This window comes from Ostrea edulis, chromosome 4, assembly GCF_947568905.1.
Source record: "Ostrea edulis chromosome 4, xbOstEdul1.1, whole genome shotgun sequence".
NCBI lineage: Eukaryota > Metazoa > Mollusca > Bivalvia > Ostreida > Ostreidae > Ostrea > Ostrea edulis.
In genome coordinates, this window is record NC_079167.1 from 3,770,432 (window position 1) to 3,787,832 (window position 17,401).

At 33.2% G+C, this 17,401-nt stretch overlaps 1 protein-coding gene across 6 annotated transcripts in view; it reads left to right on the top strand.

The window, feature by feature from the left end:
• The window catches only part of LOC125670425 (protein EFR3 homolog B-like), a 45,999-nt gene that overhangs the window by 23,286 nt on the left and 5,312 nt on the right, over positions 1 to 17,401 (top strand). For 2 of the 6 annotated variants that reach the window (XM_048905578.2, XM_048905579.2), the window contains 10 exons: positions 2,733 to 2,905; positions 3,365 to 3,443; positions 3,909 to 4,070; positions 5,366 to 5,491; positions 5,669 to 5,745; positions 7,451 to 7,465; positions 11,691 to 11,824; positions 11,920 to 11,934; positions 16,845 to 16,930; positions 17,076 to 17,121. In XM_048905578.2, the coding sequence (XP_048761535.1) occupies positions 2,733 to 2,905; positions 3,365 to 3,443; positions 3,909 to 4,070; positions 5,366 to 5,491; positions 5,669 to 5,745; positions 7,451 to 7,465; positions 11,691 to 11,824; positions 11,920 to 11,934; positions 16,845 to 16,930; positions 17,076 to 17,121 (913 nt within the window). The remainder of the gene's footprint in view (positions 1 to 2,732; positions 2,906 to 3,364; positions 3,444 to 3,908; positions 4,071 to 5,365; positions 5,492 to 5,668; positions 5,746 to 7,450; positions 7,466 to 11,690; positions 11,825 to 11,919; positions 11,935 to 16,844; positions 16,931 to 17,075; positions 17,122 to 17,401) is intronic. The other 4 variants (XM_048905581.2, XM_056161671.1, XM_048905580.2 and 1 more) reach the window with 3 other exon arrangements.

The window sequence follows — 17,401 nt, forward strand, 5'->3', positions numbered from 1 at the left end:
GGTGTATTCAAACATATAGGCATAAATATGACTTCTTATGTGATCAAAATATCGCAGGATTGATCGCCTGATTGTCCGTTTCACTACCTAATCGTAGTTCCTAAAGTAGATGTAAATGTGAAAGTAGCATGTACACGTACGGCCGTTTCACTGAAAAGTTACGACTACAAAAGTACATGTATTTACCTGACTGAGTTTGTTGACAGTGTGAAAGAAGAAAACAATCATTACTTGCAGTCTGCATTTGCACACAAATAATGTGCAGTCCGAGCCCGAATTTGAAATAAATTAGAGTTATCCTTCTTTGCTACACACGCAGTCGACAAAATAAATAAAGGCATTGAATTTAATAAAATTATCGCTTCAATCGCTCTTACATTTCCACTATATATTCATTATTACTTTTAAAAAGAGGGAGGCGACGGGGTGAATACATCAAACTTTGTATGTAATAACGAAAAAAGTTTCTTTTTGAAAAAGGGGGTAGGGGTTGTTACATGTATGTGCCTGTGTCAGCATTAGTGATCATAAACTAGACGTTTTAGACTCTGACTATGTTTAAGTCATTTATTTTTTATATCCTATTGTTACCTCTACACAAAAGAGTTCCTTGTTGTCATAGCAATTTAAGATTCTAGACTTAGACTTATCGATAAGTTAAGACAATCTTAGTTAAGATTTGCTTAAGTTCGTTTTGTGATCCATTTAAGTTAGCAATCTTAGCTAAGTTCAAATCTTAATTTAAAGTCAAAATTTTGACTTAACTTTAAGACAGGTACATGATCCCGGAGCCAGAACCACATTGTGACTTTCAAACTTGGCACTAAGTATCCTTAGGTAATGGGTATTCATATTTGTTGAAATAAAAAGGGTTCATGCTCTTTTGCAAGGATAGATAATTGAATAATAGTTAAAAAGGATGACATACTTTTTTTTAAAAAAAAATCTTAAGAACCACTGAATTAAGAAAGCCATATTTCATATGAAATCTTCTATATATAGTATAAATTCAAGTTAGTTCAAACCATAAACCATGCGGCCAGGTTGGGGGCACAGGAGAGTTTTAAAGTTTGAAATAGAAACAGGAAAAATCTTTTAAAATCTTCTCAAAATCTGCAGGGTTAAATGTGCCAAATTGATTTGAAAACATCCTCTAATTGTGTAAATTTAAGTTTGTCCATTTCTTGACCCCTGGGGCCAGAAGGGGGGGGGGATAGGAGTTTAGAGTTTTACATTGGAACATATAGGGAAGAATTTTAAACAAGAGTACAGTTCATCAAATAAATATACAGGCACAGTCATGTATTGTAGAGTTAAGTTTGTTCAAACCTTGACCCCTAGGTCCACAGTGGGGGTCATTTAAAGGTTTATGTCAGAATATAGGATTTTTTAAAATCTTCATCTGTTGTCAAGGTTGCAGTTTTTCAGTTTGCTATTCAAGCATCTACATTCCCCTTAAATGTTTTACATTAGAATATTTAGGGGAAAGTTTTAAAGAACCAGATGTAGGATGCTGTCATTCTAATTAATATGAATATGCCCTCATGTACCATAGTTTCATTCCATGACCCTGGATGAGTATTGTAGTCCTAGAGACTTTTGTGGGATTTTTAGGGGGTTGTGGTTTTTTTCTTCTTCTATTTTTTCCCCTTTCTTTTGTCAATGAAATATGATAAAACTCAATTGTTCAAGCTTATATTGAAGACATACCAGTGAATTCATGTAAAGTATTTTATCTAGAGGTTTGTTTTAAGAAAGTCTAAACTGACATGAATATTGCGATCTGGTCTTGATAGATTTATAAGATCTGGTAGAGATCCGAGATATGCGATCTGGTAGCAATCCACATAACCATAGAACTTACATTTTAATGAATCGGTGACACAAACACAGTAATAAGTTCCAACAGCAATCTATTAATTTATTTTCCATTCATCCAAGCGCAGTACGGATTTACAAAACATGAATGGATACCTGTAAATCTATACACAGATCCCCTGCAATTTATGGGAAAATTCCTAATAAATAACTATAGATCTGAATATGATAAAGACGTATAACTTCTGTATAAGCATTTTAACTTTCATTGATCTCTTCATTCTGCCAATCTTGAAGAGTGATAACTCCAATAAAGTAATGTAAAAGACGTCTGATCGGAGAAAAGGCCAATAGAAAAGTGACAAGCGTCTACAGATATGACCCATTGTTACGTAATTCAACATAAACGGAAGAACTATGTCAAATCAATACATCTGAGAAATAACCTGTTACTGCGCACCGGAAGAACTTAAAAGTGAAAGTAAGCAAGCTTTCAACAACAATAAATAATGGAACAATAACTTGAAAACAGCATGTTAAAGATATGACAATAAGAACTTCCGGAGGCTATAAATACACTCGTAGGTGAAATATACATTTTGTACAATAGTTTACAATTGCAAATGGTTACAATGGGAATATAAGCCAATTTCATTTTGTGGTCATCAGTTTCAGAGGATAGTGGTATGGATTCAGAACTGGTATATATACTAAATGTTTATAATGTTTCCTGAAACATTTATGTAGGAAATAGTGGCAGGCAGTATCTACTAAGGGCATGTAAAAGAGAAATATTTGAACAGTATTGGAATATTTGTTTACAGCAGGTATGCACAATAGAAATAGCACTTGTACATAGTGTAGATGTTTTCTTTATTTGATAAGAGTATTTTATTTTGTTTTGCTCTGTATAGGTTGCCACTAAATACAAGACTGTGATAATGAACAATGCATTTCCTCCTGAGTTCCTTCATCCGTTATTAAGAATCTCTATACTGGAGGATCCTGGATTACGAGTGGTGGTGCAAGAGATTTTACACACATTGTTAGATAGACATGAGAATACAAACAAACTCAAAACTGTTACGTGAGTCTCTTTCTTATATTAGAGCATATCTAGTGATCTTTGAAGATTACCTAATCTATTTATTGTTATATATTTGTGGGTTATTAGTCCCTGCTGGCGAAGCCAAAGGGAACTTTAGGTTTGCACTCTTGTCTGTTCGGCAAATCACTTTTCAACATTTTTTTCGTCATGTTTGCAAATATTCATTTGATGTTTTGTCATATATAGCTTTTATTTTATGGAAACTGGTTATTCTTGTGTACTATAAGGTGTTGATGTATGATTATTCACACAGAATATTATATTATGCAGACAACTGGACTTGGAGCCATTAGGGGACATGTACTGCTATGCAATACTTACAGAATGCTTGTTAATGTTCATTTGAAAATTTCAAAATCTTGATGAAAATAAAAAAGTATATTTTTCTGTATTTTTTTTTTTTTTTTTTTTTTTTTTTTTTTTTTTTTTTTTATACAGTATTCCCAAGGATGTTGTCTCACAGTTAGACTTAACGATAGATAAAGTTCCAAGGCAGGACAGTCTTTTTATGAAAAAGGTGAACATTTCTATTTCATTCTGACTCTAATATGAACTGTAGTGAGCTTGATCCTGATTTAATTGCACTTATTCGTATATCTAATATAAGATATATGGGAATGAAGAAATAGTACTGTAAATCACTTTATCTTCACAAGAACTTTATGTTTGCTTGATAGATTAACAACATTTTCTTGACTCAATAATAAGGATTTTACAATTCTGTATAAACATGTGTAATTGCAGAAACAAAGTGTCGTGAAATACAAGTGATGTAAGTGTATAAATATTCCCTTACAGAGGGAAATACAGTTCTTCTTAGCAAAAGATAGAGGATGTCTTATGTTATACATGTATGAATAATTCTTTTACAGAATGGAATACAGTACATAGTGTAGAATATCTGTTATACGAGTAAATCTTTTACAGAATGGAATACAGTACTTAGTGTAGAATATCTGTTATATGAGTAGTTCTTTTACAGAATGGAATACAGTTCTATTGGCATATCAAAGAGAATCTTCAGATGGATACCAATAAAGCAAGGAACTTTGAGGCCTTGTATTGCACAATGTGTTTAATATCAATAGAGATGGGAGGTGATGACATTCTGGTAGAACTCATCCGATTGGCTCTTGATATTCAGGTCAGTCATCTTTGATATTAGCTTTGTTTTTAGTAGTACAATATGATGTAAAGGTTTTGATGACATTTTCTTGTATACGAGGGTCATTCAAAAAATGCGTAGACTTTTGCCATAACTTTTTTTCTGAACATCATATTACAGACAAATTGGTAGACATAATCATATAATAAATGATTTAGGATTATACTGAAGAAAATTCAGATATGTTACATTATATTGGAAAATATTTCAAAAATTAAAAGCGAAAAACGAGTTCACGTAGCATGGTAAAATTTTGTTATTTACAAAAATGCATATGATAATTGTCAAATCTCTCAAAAATGGCACTAAAACAAAATAAAATTTATACATTCTAGTAGAGAATTATTATGTAATTTTATAAACAAAGTTTTGACATAATATGTGAAATCGTTTAATGGAAATCGATTAAAGAAGGCAGGTAGTTCTCTTTTGTGAAGGTAAAAAAACATGACATGGTGGGAAATTACGGAGCAGCGAATGGCCATAAAATTTTGTGTCTCACTTCGGAAATCTCCAATAGAAACTGTTAAAATGCTGGAAGAAACGAATAATGTCAAAAGTGAGTCGTGCTTTAGCATATAAATGACAGACAATTTTCTTATTGGAGAGACTATATTGGATGACGAACTTCCTGGTAGGAAACGAATCATTTGGGAAGAACTTGTCAAAAGAATAAGTAACGCTATGGAAAATGATGGTTGCGTTGCTGTCCCAGAATTATTATTTATCTTTGATGTTAGCTCTGCCACTGTCTTCACTGTTCTTACTAAACATTTGGAAATGAGAAGAGTTGCAGCCAGCTAGATACTTAGACGATAAAACTAGAAGGTGCTACAGGCTGTATGTGAAATGTAGAGGAGGATATTTTGAGAAACTCTGAAACGCGACGCTGTGACGTTGGGTTTTCACGTAATGATGCTCCGTGGCAAAAGAACAAACTGTTTTTAGAATTATTAATCACGGATACTATAGAATGAAACATCCCAGGTCGATGAAATTAATTATTTCAAATCCCATAATGTGTTGAATTTTATTTTTCCAAAAATGATATACACAAGAGAGACATTGTCTATGTATTTTTTGAATGACCTTCGTATATTGCTGTTTAAGTGGAATTTTTAAAAAAAATGATTTTATACGTTAATAGTTCAACAAAAGTAAACACAGAGAATCAGATTGATTTTTGGCACCTGTGAAACATTGCAGACATATAAGAGTGATTATGCTTTAAGGTACAGATTACAATGATTTTATACTCTGATCTTATGTTGTAGCAAATGGCCCTAGATTCCAAACTGCCCAGTACACATCAGTGTTGTAACCATGCTATTGTGGCAGCCTATCTCAATGTGGTGGCACAGATTAACAATTTGTCACCACTCGTACAGTACCTCTCAGATGTGAGTATCCACATAATAGTCCTGTAGTTTGTAACTGAATTCATACTTCTCTATTTGGCTTCTTAGTTAAATAGTGGTTTGTATTTGTTGTAATGCCCTTTGATTTACATTTGAGAGTTTTAGGACTGTTTATTTTATTGGAATCTTTTATGATGTATTTTTGTGTTCTATTTCCAGTTACTAGAGCTGAGGAGAAAGGAAGCCTCTCATTTGTTACCTGAATTTGCTTTCAATAGAGCTAATAGACCCTCAAGGTAATGCATGTCAACGAAATTTCTAAATCTCAAAAGCCTTGTAGTGAAAGTTTTATTGATACTTTTCTGGGATTAAAAGAAATAATATGTGATTTACAGTAATTTATATGTGTGTCTTCAGTAATGTGGAACATTTGTCAAAAAACAAGTTCTAAATTCGTATGAAAACGGAGACCGTTACCAGTACTTTATTTCCAATGTTTTCACTATCAACAGTGTAATAAAAAAAGTTATCAGTTATTAAAGAATTTAATTTTCCCCTGCTATCAGCAAATTTATGCATTTGAGGTATTCCTTTTGCTACATAAACATTCCGGAATTAAATTTCTGATAAAGTGGAGGTAAAAGGTCAGGTAATAACATTAGACACCGGTTCAAAGGAGGGACTTCAGTCATATAAAACATGCAGCTGGGATGTAATAAGATCTAGTAGCATCTTAGAGAGGTAGTTAGCTAATTATTTTTGCCATAACAAATGCTTAGCAACACGACAAGCTAATTGTAGGCCTAGTTGTCAAATATGTCAAGTTTGCATCGTGTTCAGAATTCCTCAAATTTTGTTAATTTTTTATGAAACCTCCCTTTTATTTCTTCCCAATCCGTCATTTCAAGTGCAAATTTTATACAAGTACACCATCAGAATGATGAAAAATTCCTGAATTGATAAGTTAGTACATGTATTGAGAATTATGAGATGCCCTGTTTCTAGGTGTTTGTAGGTCACTGGCTGGGTTGTCATGGTGTACAGTAGGTTGTTTGTGTCATCTTTTAAAAAAATTTATTTGTCTCAAATGCATACATAAAGTACGAAATAACCATTTTCAAAACTTATTTTGGCTATGAAGTGGATCGGTACATGAGGAGATCTACTAAGTAGGCCTACAGGCTTTATAGGATTGATTACACAGCGGCCCCACTACAGACTTTACAGGATTGATTATGCGGCGGCTAGGGCTGAAACAATTCACCGAAATATCAATACTGTTCAATATAAACGCTCAATTCAATATTCAATTCATTGTCTCGATTTTCGGTTCGATACGTTTATTACAAACGGGTTCAGTAAAATACATCAGTCTCGGCCTGTACATATTATTTCTACCTGCATGAGGGACAAAATAGCGTCAAATTATGTTCAAACTGTTGTTTGCCTTGAAGTTGACGAAAATAATAATAAACTAAATCAGTTTAAACTACAGCGAATAGGCATCTCACCGTTTGGCAGTTTTGCTTTAAAAATTATGATTTTGAAACGTGATAATTAATTTTTTCTTCAATGTTATTATTGGTTTCTTCTGTAAATTGTATTGTATTGAAAGTATTGAATCGTGGCATAAGTATTGCAATATATATCTTATCGTGAAGGGGCGTATCGTTTCAGCCTTAGCGACGGCCCCACTACAGGCTTTACAGGATTTATTACACAGCAGTCCCACTTCATAGCTCAATGAAGTTTTAAAATGGTTATTCATTTCTGAATTAGGTATCAGTAAAATTTTCAGCTGAGCTTTTGTGTCATTCTTTTCACATTTTGCCTCTTCTGAACACTCAGCCTCTCGGGAAATTTTGTTTAATGCGGAACACAGTTTTGAATTTGTTATCTGACAGTATCCTGAAAATGTGAATAATACATTCTTATGTGGCATGTTTTATTTGTTTGATTTATCTTTGCTTGAGCATTGATTCACATCCCAAAATTTAACAGTGTTAAAGATGATGAGTAAGTAACTTTCTTTCCCATTACTAACCCTGCATTGTTAGATCTAATGTTGGAATGCTACTTTGTAATGATATGCAGAGCTTTAACAATGATATACAGGAAAAGATATCCCTACAAACCTGAGAGTAGAGATTATGTTGGGGGCTTACTATGCTGCGCTTTACTGAGGCATTGCGTAATTTTCTTGTCTGTCTGTGTACTCGTATCTGTTTTAGTTGGTTAGGTTTTAAATTCATTTTAAGATAAATCAGTGGGAAACTCTACATCTATGTGGTGGATCCGATTGTAAAATAAAATAAAACTGACCTTTGCGTTTAATTTATATGTACGAGGAGCATTTGAAAAGATCTGAGTATTCCTTATTAAAAAGTGAAATGCTGAATAAAAATATGTTTTTGATATGTATGTAAATATCAGGAAAAAACTATTAATTATGACATGAGAGAAATATTTTTCAACAAATATGTAATATATGTACGACATATTAAGAATATATCGGTGGTACATGTACTGTCTTAAAAAACTGATTGAAAAGAGAACAGCTTTTCAACTGAGCAAAGAGCTTACACCAAAGTTCATGCATTATTAGGGTTTACACCATCGGGCTATATTGATTGAATATTGTAAAGCTGCCTGTCCAGCCACCGGTACTAGAGGGATCAAGGTTCTCTATGAAAATGCACCGTCTCACAAATCGTCCGTCGTAACAGACCATTTGAAGGAAAATGGAATGGGTGTATTGCCACATACTCCCTTTAGCCCTGATTTAGCTCCTTGAGATTTTGCTTAAACACAATCATCAAAGAAGCTCTATGTGGTAGGCAATTCGAAACTTGTCATGCTGTCGGAAGTGCCATTTTCCAGTGTAAGAAGGATGCAGCTAAAGAAGCACACAGAGCATTTCCACAGAGATAAAAACACCCAGAAAGTGAATTCAAATCAACTGAGAGTATTTTGAAGGATTGGTGTAAACATTTTTAACACAAAGGCATTACATTTTTAAAAGCACATCCGTATTCAGAACTTTTCAAATGCCCTCGTATTTTAAAAAAACCCTCTAGAAATGTGTTAGAGTGTGATTATGGGGTTACAAACAACATTTGATGGTCATTGGGAGAGACTGCTATGAAGACTGTTGTATGTTTTAAAAGCATGATTTCACATTGTTCTCTATATTTTCCCCAGCGATAGTTACACTGTATTATGCATTGTGGACAATTTAACAAAAAAATAGTGGTTTAGCTATAGATCGCATCAGAACTGTTTGTTGCTTATTAAAAACAGTTTGAAAATGTGTTTTGAAATCAAATTCAAATTAGCATTCATATATTGGAATGGCTTGCACTTTTTGCCAGATGTTTGAAAAATCTTTGAGAAAAGTGCTGATTTTTCTTTGCCAAATTGTGCTTTTATCTTGTTTGTTCATTTTGAATTTGTGTCATGTTTTATTGAATACACATATCCATCATTTCTAAATACTCATGTTTATGGAGCGCCAAATTAACATAAACTCAAATAATTGAAGATATCTTCAATTATTTGAAGATATCATCAAATCATTTGATGCACGCAACAATTGAATTAAAGATCTCTTCAAATAATTAATGATATCTTCAATTCTGAATTATTGCGCGCATTAATTGAATTGATGAGAGCATTGATTCTTCAGCTGATTTGATGCGCGCTTTAATTGAATTAATGATCTCTTCAAATGAATTAATGATATCAACAATTGAATTGATGCGCGCTACAATTCAATTGAAGAGAGCAATAATTGATATAATGCGCGCATTAAATCAATTGATGAGAGCAATAATTGAATTGATACGCACATTAATTCATTTGATGAGAGCAATAATTGATTTAATGCGCGCATTAATTCAATTATTGCTCTCTTCAATTGAATTAATGATATCTTTAATTCATTTGAAGAGAGCAATAATTCTTTTAGAGAGAGCAACTATATAATTAAAGATATCTTCAATTCAACATATCCACAATTGAATTAATGATATCTTTAATTGAATTGTTACTCTCTTTAAAAGAATTGATGCGCGCATTAATTCCTTATACAAAAGCATTGTAAATGATTTAAAGATATCTTCAATTGAATTAAAGAGATCATCAAATTATTTATACCGAGCTCTAAATTCATTATTGCGAGCAATATTTCTACTAAATTGATGCTCTCATCAAATGAATTGAAGAGAGCAATAATTGAATTAATGCGCGCATCAAATCTATTATTGCTCTCATTAATTGAATTAATGTGCGCATCAATTGAATTGAAGAGAGCAATAATTGAATTAATGCGTGCATTAAATCAATTATTGCTCTCATTAATTCAATTGATGCGAGCATTAACTCAATTGATGAGAGCAATAATTGAATTGAAGCGCGCATTAATTCATTTGATGAGAGCAATAATTGATTTAATGCGCGCATTAATTCAATTAAAGAGAGCAATAATTGAATTGATGATATCTTCAAATAATTGAAGATATCTTCAATTATTTGAGTTTATGTTAATTTGGCACTCCATACATGTTTGCATGTTTAAATATGCCCTGACAAATTTTGAATAACCTATATAAGACCAGGTTTTAACATTAACTGAATATGATACAAACTACTAACATTTCCTTTCATGTGGTTTGAAATATGAACAACTTAGATTTTCTTATTCAAGCAGTATTTGATATGTAGAAGCAGTATGAACATAAGACTAGCCCTTTTTTTTAAATAGAACATTTTGATATATATGGTAGTTTTTGTTTAAATTGCTTCTGCATAAATACTTAAATTATCCTCTCTAATTGAGCTTGTATTGAGTTATCTGCAGTACTGTACCTTCCCAGGAAAGTACTTATTTTCCCCGGAGAGGTACTGTTCTGCAGATAGTTTGAAATTAGGTATTTTAAATTGTATTAATTTTATAAAGAGTATTTTAAAATCTTTATCTGAATAATATAGAGCAAGCCATACTGAACAAAACACTGCATACAATGTCAAAAGTTTATACTACATTTTATAAACAATCAACCAGAAGAGTAAGTTTAAATTTTTTATTGGGTCTTTACAAACCCAAACATCACGACATATAAACAATGCTGCCATATAATGTTGTACATATACACATACTACAACTACAATAACTAATAATTTGGCGTCTTGGGGGCTACTCATTCCTTTCTTAACAATCTATTATTAATAACAATATCTGGCTTGATCCTATCATCAAAACTGTCTGAAATAAAAGAGTAAACAACCCTGCCTAGGGTCAATATACGCAGACTGCACTCTGGGCTGATCCCAGGAGTGTATGCCTGGGGCTGATCCCAGCAGGCATCACATAACCAGTGAACCATGCCCGGGGCTGATCCCAGCAGGCATCACATAACCAGTGAACCATGCCCAGGGCTGATCCCATCAGGCATCAAAGAAAGTGAACCATGCCCGGGGCTGATCCCAGCAGGCATCAAAGAACGAGTGGACCATGCCCGAGGCTGATCCCAGCGGGCATCACAGAAAAGTGAACCATGCCCAGGGCTGATCCCAGCAGGCATCAAAGAAAGTGACCCATGCCCGGGGCTGATCCCAGCAGGCATCAAAGAAAGTGACCCATGCCTGGGGCTGATCCCAGCAGGCAACGAAAGGGAACGAGTACTCTGAGCTGAACCCAAGAGCGATAACGTATTCCTGGGACTGATTCCCAGCAGACATAAAACTTCTGTTAGTCTAAGAAAACACTACATACTAGTCAAAATCTATTACAAAATTAACAAACTACCTATGTACAATAAGTTATATGTGATGATTTCAATATAGCATAGAATTTTTAAATTGTATCAATTGATAACAAATATACCAATAAAAATGGAAATTACCAATTCCAGAATGGAACTCCACTGTGTGAAAGGAAATAATTATTGTTTTTAGCATGTATTTTTAATTTGTACATATATCATACACTTAATAATTAACAAGTATTGGGTGTTATCATGTTTTTTGGGTATCATGTACTACATCGACATTTCATTACTAGTAGTTGTATTTTGTATTCTACTGTTTAACACATGAAGACAATTTAAACAAATCTAAACAGTAATGTTAATAATAATACTGATAATTATTTTTAATATTTTAAACTCAGAAAGAAATATCAGACAGATTTTTAATGATTTCGAAATGTGGCAAAACCAGGTTTTTTTCTTTTGGTTTATAGCTATCCAACAGAAAATAAGATGGAGGAGAGGTGGTTGTTTGACCAGACAACATTGCAGGAAATCCTGACAGACTGCGGACATGATGCTTCCCGTCTGAGTGCCCCTCTTGCCCAGAGGCCACACAGCACTATGGGTAATTAAAGGACAATTAGAGGACATTCAAATATATCCATGTATAAAGGCACAAATTGAGTTAGCCACTCATATACTTGTTAAATTTATTCACAGGTACCATGCTACACGGTAAAATTTACAAAGCACAATTTACAAGCACGGTAACATCTGCTGAATAACACCATAAATACTCAAAAAAATACTGTACATCAACTTTTATTTGCTTGGTAGAAGTATCTAAGAGATTTTATGTATATATGTTGTTGTGAACTTGTGATTTTGTTTCTTTTAGAACTTGTTTCAAAAGTTGTTGCTAATAAAAGTTGATTTGCAGTTTAGCATGCATAAAAGACCCAATTTCCCCCCTACCATATGGTTAAAGAAGTAGGCATGACTTAATCATTGCAAGTTTCATTTACTCCAGAGTATGAGAGGGGGGAGGGTTGCTTATCTTAATACACAAGTATCAATATCTGTATGGAGAGATGGAGAAGGGAGGTGGTGTTCAGTTGCTGAAATACACAGAATATAGAGGGGAGTCTTTGATTATTAACACTGGAATATTTGCTGAACCTGAATATAATTTTTTTTATTGATATCACAATCTATTGAATTTGATTACAATGTAAAGTCATAATTTCATGAATTCAAAGATCAATACATGGTACATGTAAATAATCGGGATTGAAATATCTAATGTGTTATTTTGCAACATTTCCATATGTGCGTAAATATTCAGAAACTTTTTTCAGATTATGTGTTGAATATCTGAATTAAATTTGCTTGAAAAATTTCATTGCACATGCATCCAATGAAATAATTTTAAGGTCCCCTTTCAACTGCCGGTATGCTGCATAAAGATAATTTAGAAAAACTTTGAAATAAAAGATCACCCTTGTTTGTACACAGTCCATCAACACATCAACATTTCAAAGGGTCATTTTAATGTGATTAAACTAAAATTCCTTACTTTTGAAATACATTTACAACATTTTAGAAATTCTGTTTTGTATGCGACATTATTGAAAAAATCGCATGCAAAATAAAAATTAAAAAAAAGTTTTGCAACAAATGCAGGACACGATGTAATTAAAAGTTTTTTATGACCTTTAATTTTAGGACGTTTGTCATCCATAAATGATGAATTTTCATTATATTTCTGATATTGTAATTTCCTGATGCTTCCAGCTAATCTTAACTACATTGAGATTTTCCAAGTATTACAAGCAAATTCGTAATTCATTCAATTTCAAATTTCCTTTAATACATATGATTTTTAGTCATATTACCCACCCACCCCCTCCCCCCTCTTGCTTATCTTAGGGAGATTGCTAGTGATAGATAAAGAGCAAAACGTGGATAGGCAATTGTTATACCCGTACAAACTAGCATCTTATGGCTAGCAGATAACGTGCCTGTCTGATCATGCCAATCATACAGAATGTTATTGTTCTTTGTAAATTTACAGGGGCATCCAATTGATAGTGAAAGAAGTAGAATATGGGATATTCACTAAAAATTGGGTCTTAAAGAAAAATCCATCTTACTTGACATGCCACTCATGTGTCTGTTAATGTGACATTTATGGCTGTTTTAATTGCTGAATGATGTGAACAAGTTTTCAGTTTTGTAATACCAAGAGTGTAGTTCTGTTTGTACAAGTGTATCTTAGATAGCACAAACCTGTGTTCTGAAAACTGTGCATTGACTACTAATGGTTTCATTGTTTTATTGGTTAATGTTTGTGATTTCTCATGTAACTATATAGCAGTTTTGGAGTCAATTCCTATCTGAATTAATAATAACTTGCTGCCTTGATGTTTTAAGTTTATTGCATTATGTTGTACTCTACAGGGAGTAGTAATCTAGTCCAGTCATAAACTAAATTATTATAACAATTTTTATAACCCCCCCTCCCCGCAACAAAGTTGTGGGGGGTGGGGGGGTTGTGTTTGTATACTGGAATCGGGTAGATGTTCCCTATTGAATTTGGGGTCCAAAGGTCAAGTGCACTGGACATCAAAGTAGCAATATGGTTTCCAGGCTTTAAAGCATTATCCTTTCCACCTAGTCACCATATCATACATATGGACTACCCATGGGACAAAAATGTTCCCTATTGATTTTAGGGTCCAAAGGTCAAGCGCACTCCTAGAGAAGAGACTACCCAAGGTTTTGTTATGCCCTTTCTTTTTTACACTCAGGAAAGAGGTAATTTATACCTATTAACAACATCCTTTGGAAGATTGGGGTAAGCGGGGGTATTCTGAGTAAGCATTGCTCACAGTACCTCTTGTTAAATCCAATTTTAGTTAAACTTGTAGGTATGGTATTTTACATAAAATCCAGGTTCTTATTGGTTTTCAAGGTTAAATAGTATTCAAAAATGCAATATCACTCTGATGCTTGCTTTGAAATTTTCTGTGGAAAAGATGTAAACTTTTCTTATCCAATCTTTGTGAAAGTGTTGGGATTATTGTTTGCAAGATTATCTTTTGGTTTTCTAAGAGAAATTTCAAAATTCATTGTAATATTTATGATGCATTTCATAATCTATTTTTTATTTTTATCACATTTCAGAAACCTTGTATAGAGATTTGGGAGCCTATTGGTTTTAATACCATATTCATATTATTGAACACCCCCTGGAACTTTTTTCAACTCTCAAAAATTAAGACCCCCCCCCCCCTCTTAAATACAGTACGACTTACTGGTAACATCTACTATTTCTTTGTTTATTTACTATGTTGTATTGATGAATTTGAAATAATAAGACATAAGTAGATTATATAACAGGTATCATAAAGAAAAGTATGAAAAAAACACATTTAGAATATTAATATTTATTGAAACATTTCTCAAAATCAAAATTTTTCTGGAAATATTTCAACAAATGCCCCGCTTTTTCAAGCTACTGAGGTGCTCAGTAGGATGAATATGGTAATTAAGTCTCCCAAACAAAGTTTGGAGACATTGTTTTTGCTCGGTTCTTATTATTCTTCCTATTCTTTCTCACGCCTAAAACTGTCCGACACCATTCTCCGTAACCAGTGGATTAAAGTAATAGATATTCAAGGATATCATAGGCCAATGTATCTAGATGTGCAGAAATCTTTTTGTTTTCAGATTGAAGGGGGTGAGGGTACATTTTGGGGGAATCAAATGGGGGTGGGATTTAACATAAAACTCTATGGGGGAAAAATTAATTCCAAAATTCAACAGATATAACTTGACCAATATGATAGATAGAGTCCTGCGGTCTTCAGAAATGAATAGGGAATGACAGGGCCTACAAATTAGTATCAAGGTCAAGTGACCTTGACCTCTGACCATGAACATAAAAATTGGTATTACTTTGAAACCAGGACTAATAGTGATATGGAATCTTCAGAAATGGCAAGAGGATAACAGGACCTACAAACTAGTATCAAGGTCAAGTGTCTAGTGACCTTGTCCTTTGACCTTAGAACATAAAACTGATATTACTTAAGAACCAGGTCTAATAGAGACATAGGGTCTTCAGAAATGATGAAAGGATGAGATCTGCAAATTGGTATCAAGGTCAAGTGACTCCAGTGACCTTGACCTCTGACCTTGAACATACAAACTTATATAATTTTAGGAATTGATAGAGACATGGGACCTTCAGAAATGATACGAAGATGATAAAATCTACAAACTAGTGTCAAGGTCAAGTGACTCCAGTGACCTTGACCTATGACATTAGAACATAAAATTGGTATTACTTAAGAACCAGGTCTGATAGAGATATGGGATCTTCAGAAATGATGAAAGGATGATGAGATCTACAAATTGGTATCAAGGTCAAGTGACTCCAGTGACCTTGACCTCTGACCTTGAACATGCAAACTCGTATAATTTTAGAGCTGGAATTGATAGAGACATTGGATCTTCAGAAATGATGAAAGGATTATGAGATCTACAAATCAATATCAAGGTCAAGTGACTCCAGTGACCTTGACCTTAGATCATAATTTTGGTTTTACTTTAAGAACTAGATCTGAAAAAGAGATGGAATCTTCAGAAATACTAAAAGGATGATGGGATCTACAAATTGGTATCAAGATCAAGTGAATCCAGTGACCTTGACATCTGACCCTAAACATAAGTCTGGTATAACTTTAGAACTGGGACTGATAGAGACATGGAATCTTCAGAAATGATAAAAGGATGTAATGACCTACAAACTAGTATCCCCATTGACCTTGATTATAAAAGCTTGTATAACTTTAGAAACAGGACTGATAGAGACATGGGATCATAAAAAATGATAAGAGGATGTTGGAATCTACAAACTAAGATCGCGGTCAAGTGAACACCAGTTTTACGGAAGGAAAAAAAGGGGATATTTTGAAAATTTTCAAATCAAAGCCTTTGTGATCTAGATTTTTTTAATGTAGATAAAATTGCCATGGATTTTGCCAAGGGAGGAAAATAGTAGTACTCAGAAAAAGCCACTTTTATACAGCCAGTACTTCGTTTGGGAGACTTTATAATCGTAGGATTATAATCATGTCTTGTTGGAATCAATTTAATCCACCTTTATTTTAGGTAAAGAAATTCAACCCTAAATGAACACTATATACAGCTGCATTGTGATTTTGTTATTAGCACTGAAGGGCAAAATCATGAAATTAAAACTGCTGTGCAATTAACCTAGAAAAAAAATTAAAGTGAAATCAGAATGGACAGAAAAACTGTGAAAATGTACATTGTATTTGAACAAGAATCTTAAAATGTTGAGGAGGGAATTGAAAGATTATACAGCAATACTATACTATGCAGTTAATATGATATAATAGCATCTGGTTATTTTTAGTTTCTTTTCAAAATCTATTTTTGAGCTGTTTCAAATTCACAGGGTTTTTTTTTGTCCTTTCTATATGAATATTATAGCCAGATTTTAATTTCATGATTTTGGTGTACATTTCAATATGAGAAAATAAATTAAACAACAAAGATTGGGCTGTATGCAATACCTGTGATGTACAACCTGACTCTTAGTCTTGTTATTGTAGACTCTGCAGTGGCCAGTAGTATGAGTGATATAGGTTCTATTAACATCGAATTGGACAGTATGGAGAGCTCACCATTATTATCTCGAGTAAGAACAGCTAACACTGGGTGTAAACAATTGTACTTGATAATAATTATCTGAATCTCATATAACTGCATGCAATGGAATTTGGCTTCTGTACGACGATCATTTGACCGGAATATCAAGTGTAATTTGATATTTTTGTTTTCAGAAAAAGGTTGAAGAGATAACCGTGGAGTCCTTGAAGAAAATGTTAGGTACGAAATCTGTTCTTCCTGGATTTGTGAAAAAATGTCCAAGTGCATTTGATATTACATGTACATCAAACTTCAGAATGGTTTCCTTGAAATATTTTATTTCTAGTTTTTAATCGCAAACTTCACAATGGTCTCCTTCAAATACTCTATTTCTAGTTTTTAATCACAAACTTCAGAATGGTTTCCTTGAAATATTTTATTTCTAGTTTTTAATCGCAAACTTCACAATGGTTTCCTTCAAATACTCTATTTCTATTTTTTAATCACAAACTTCAAATGG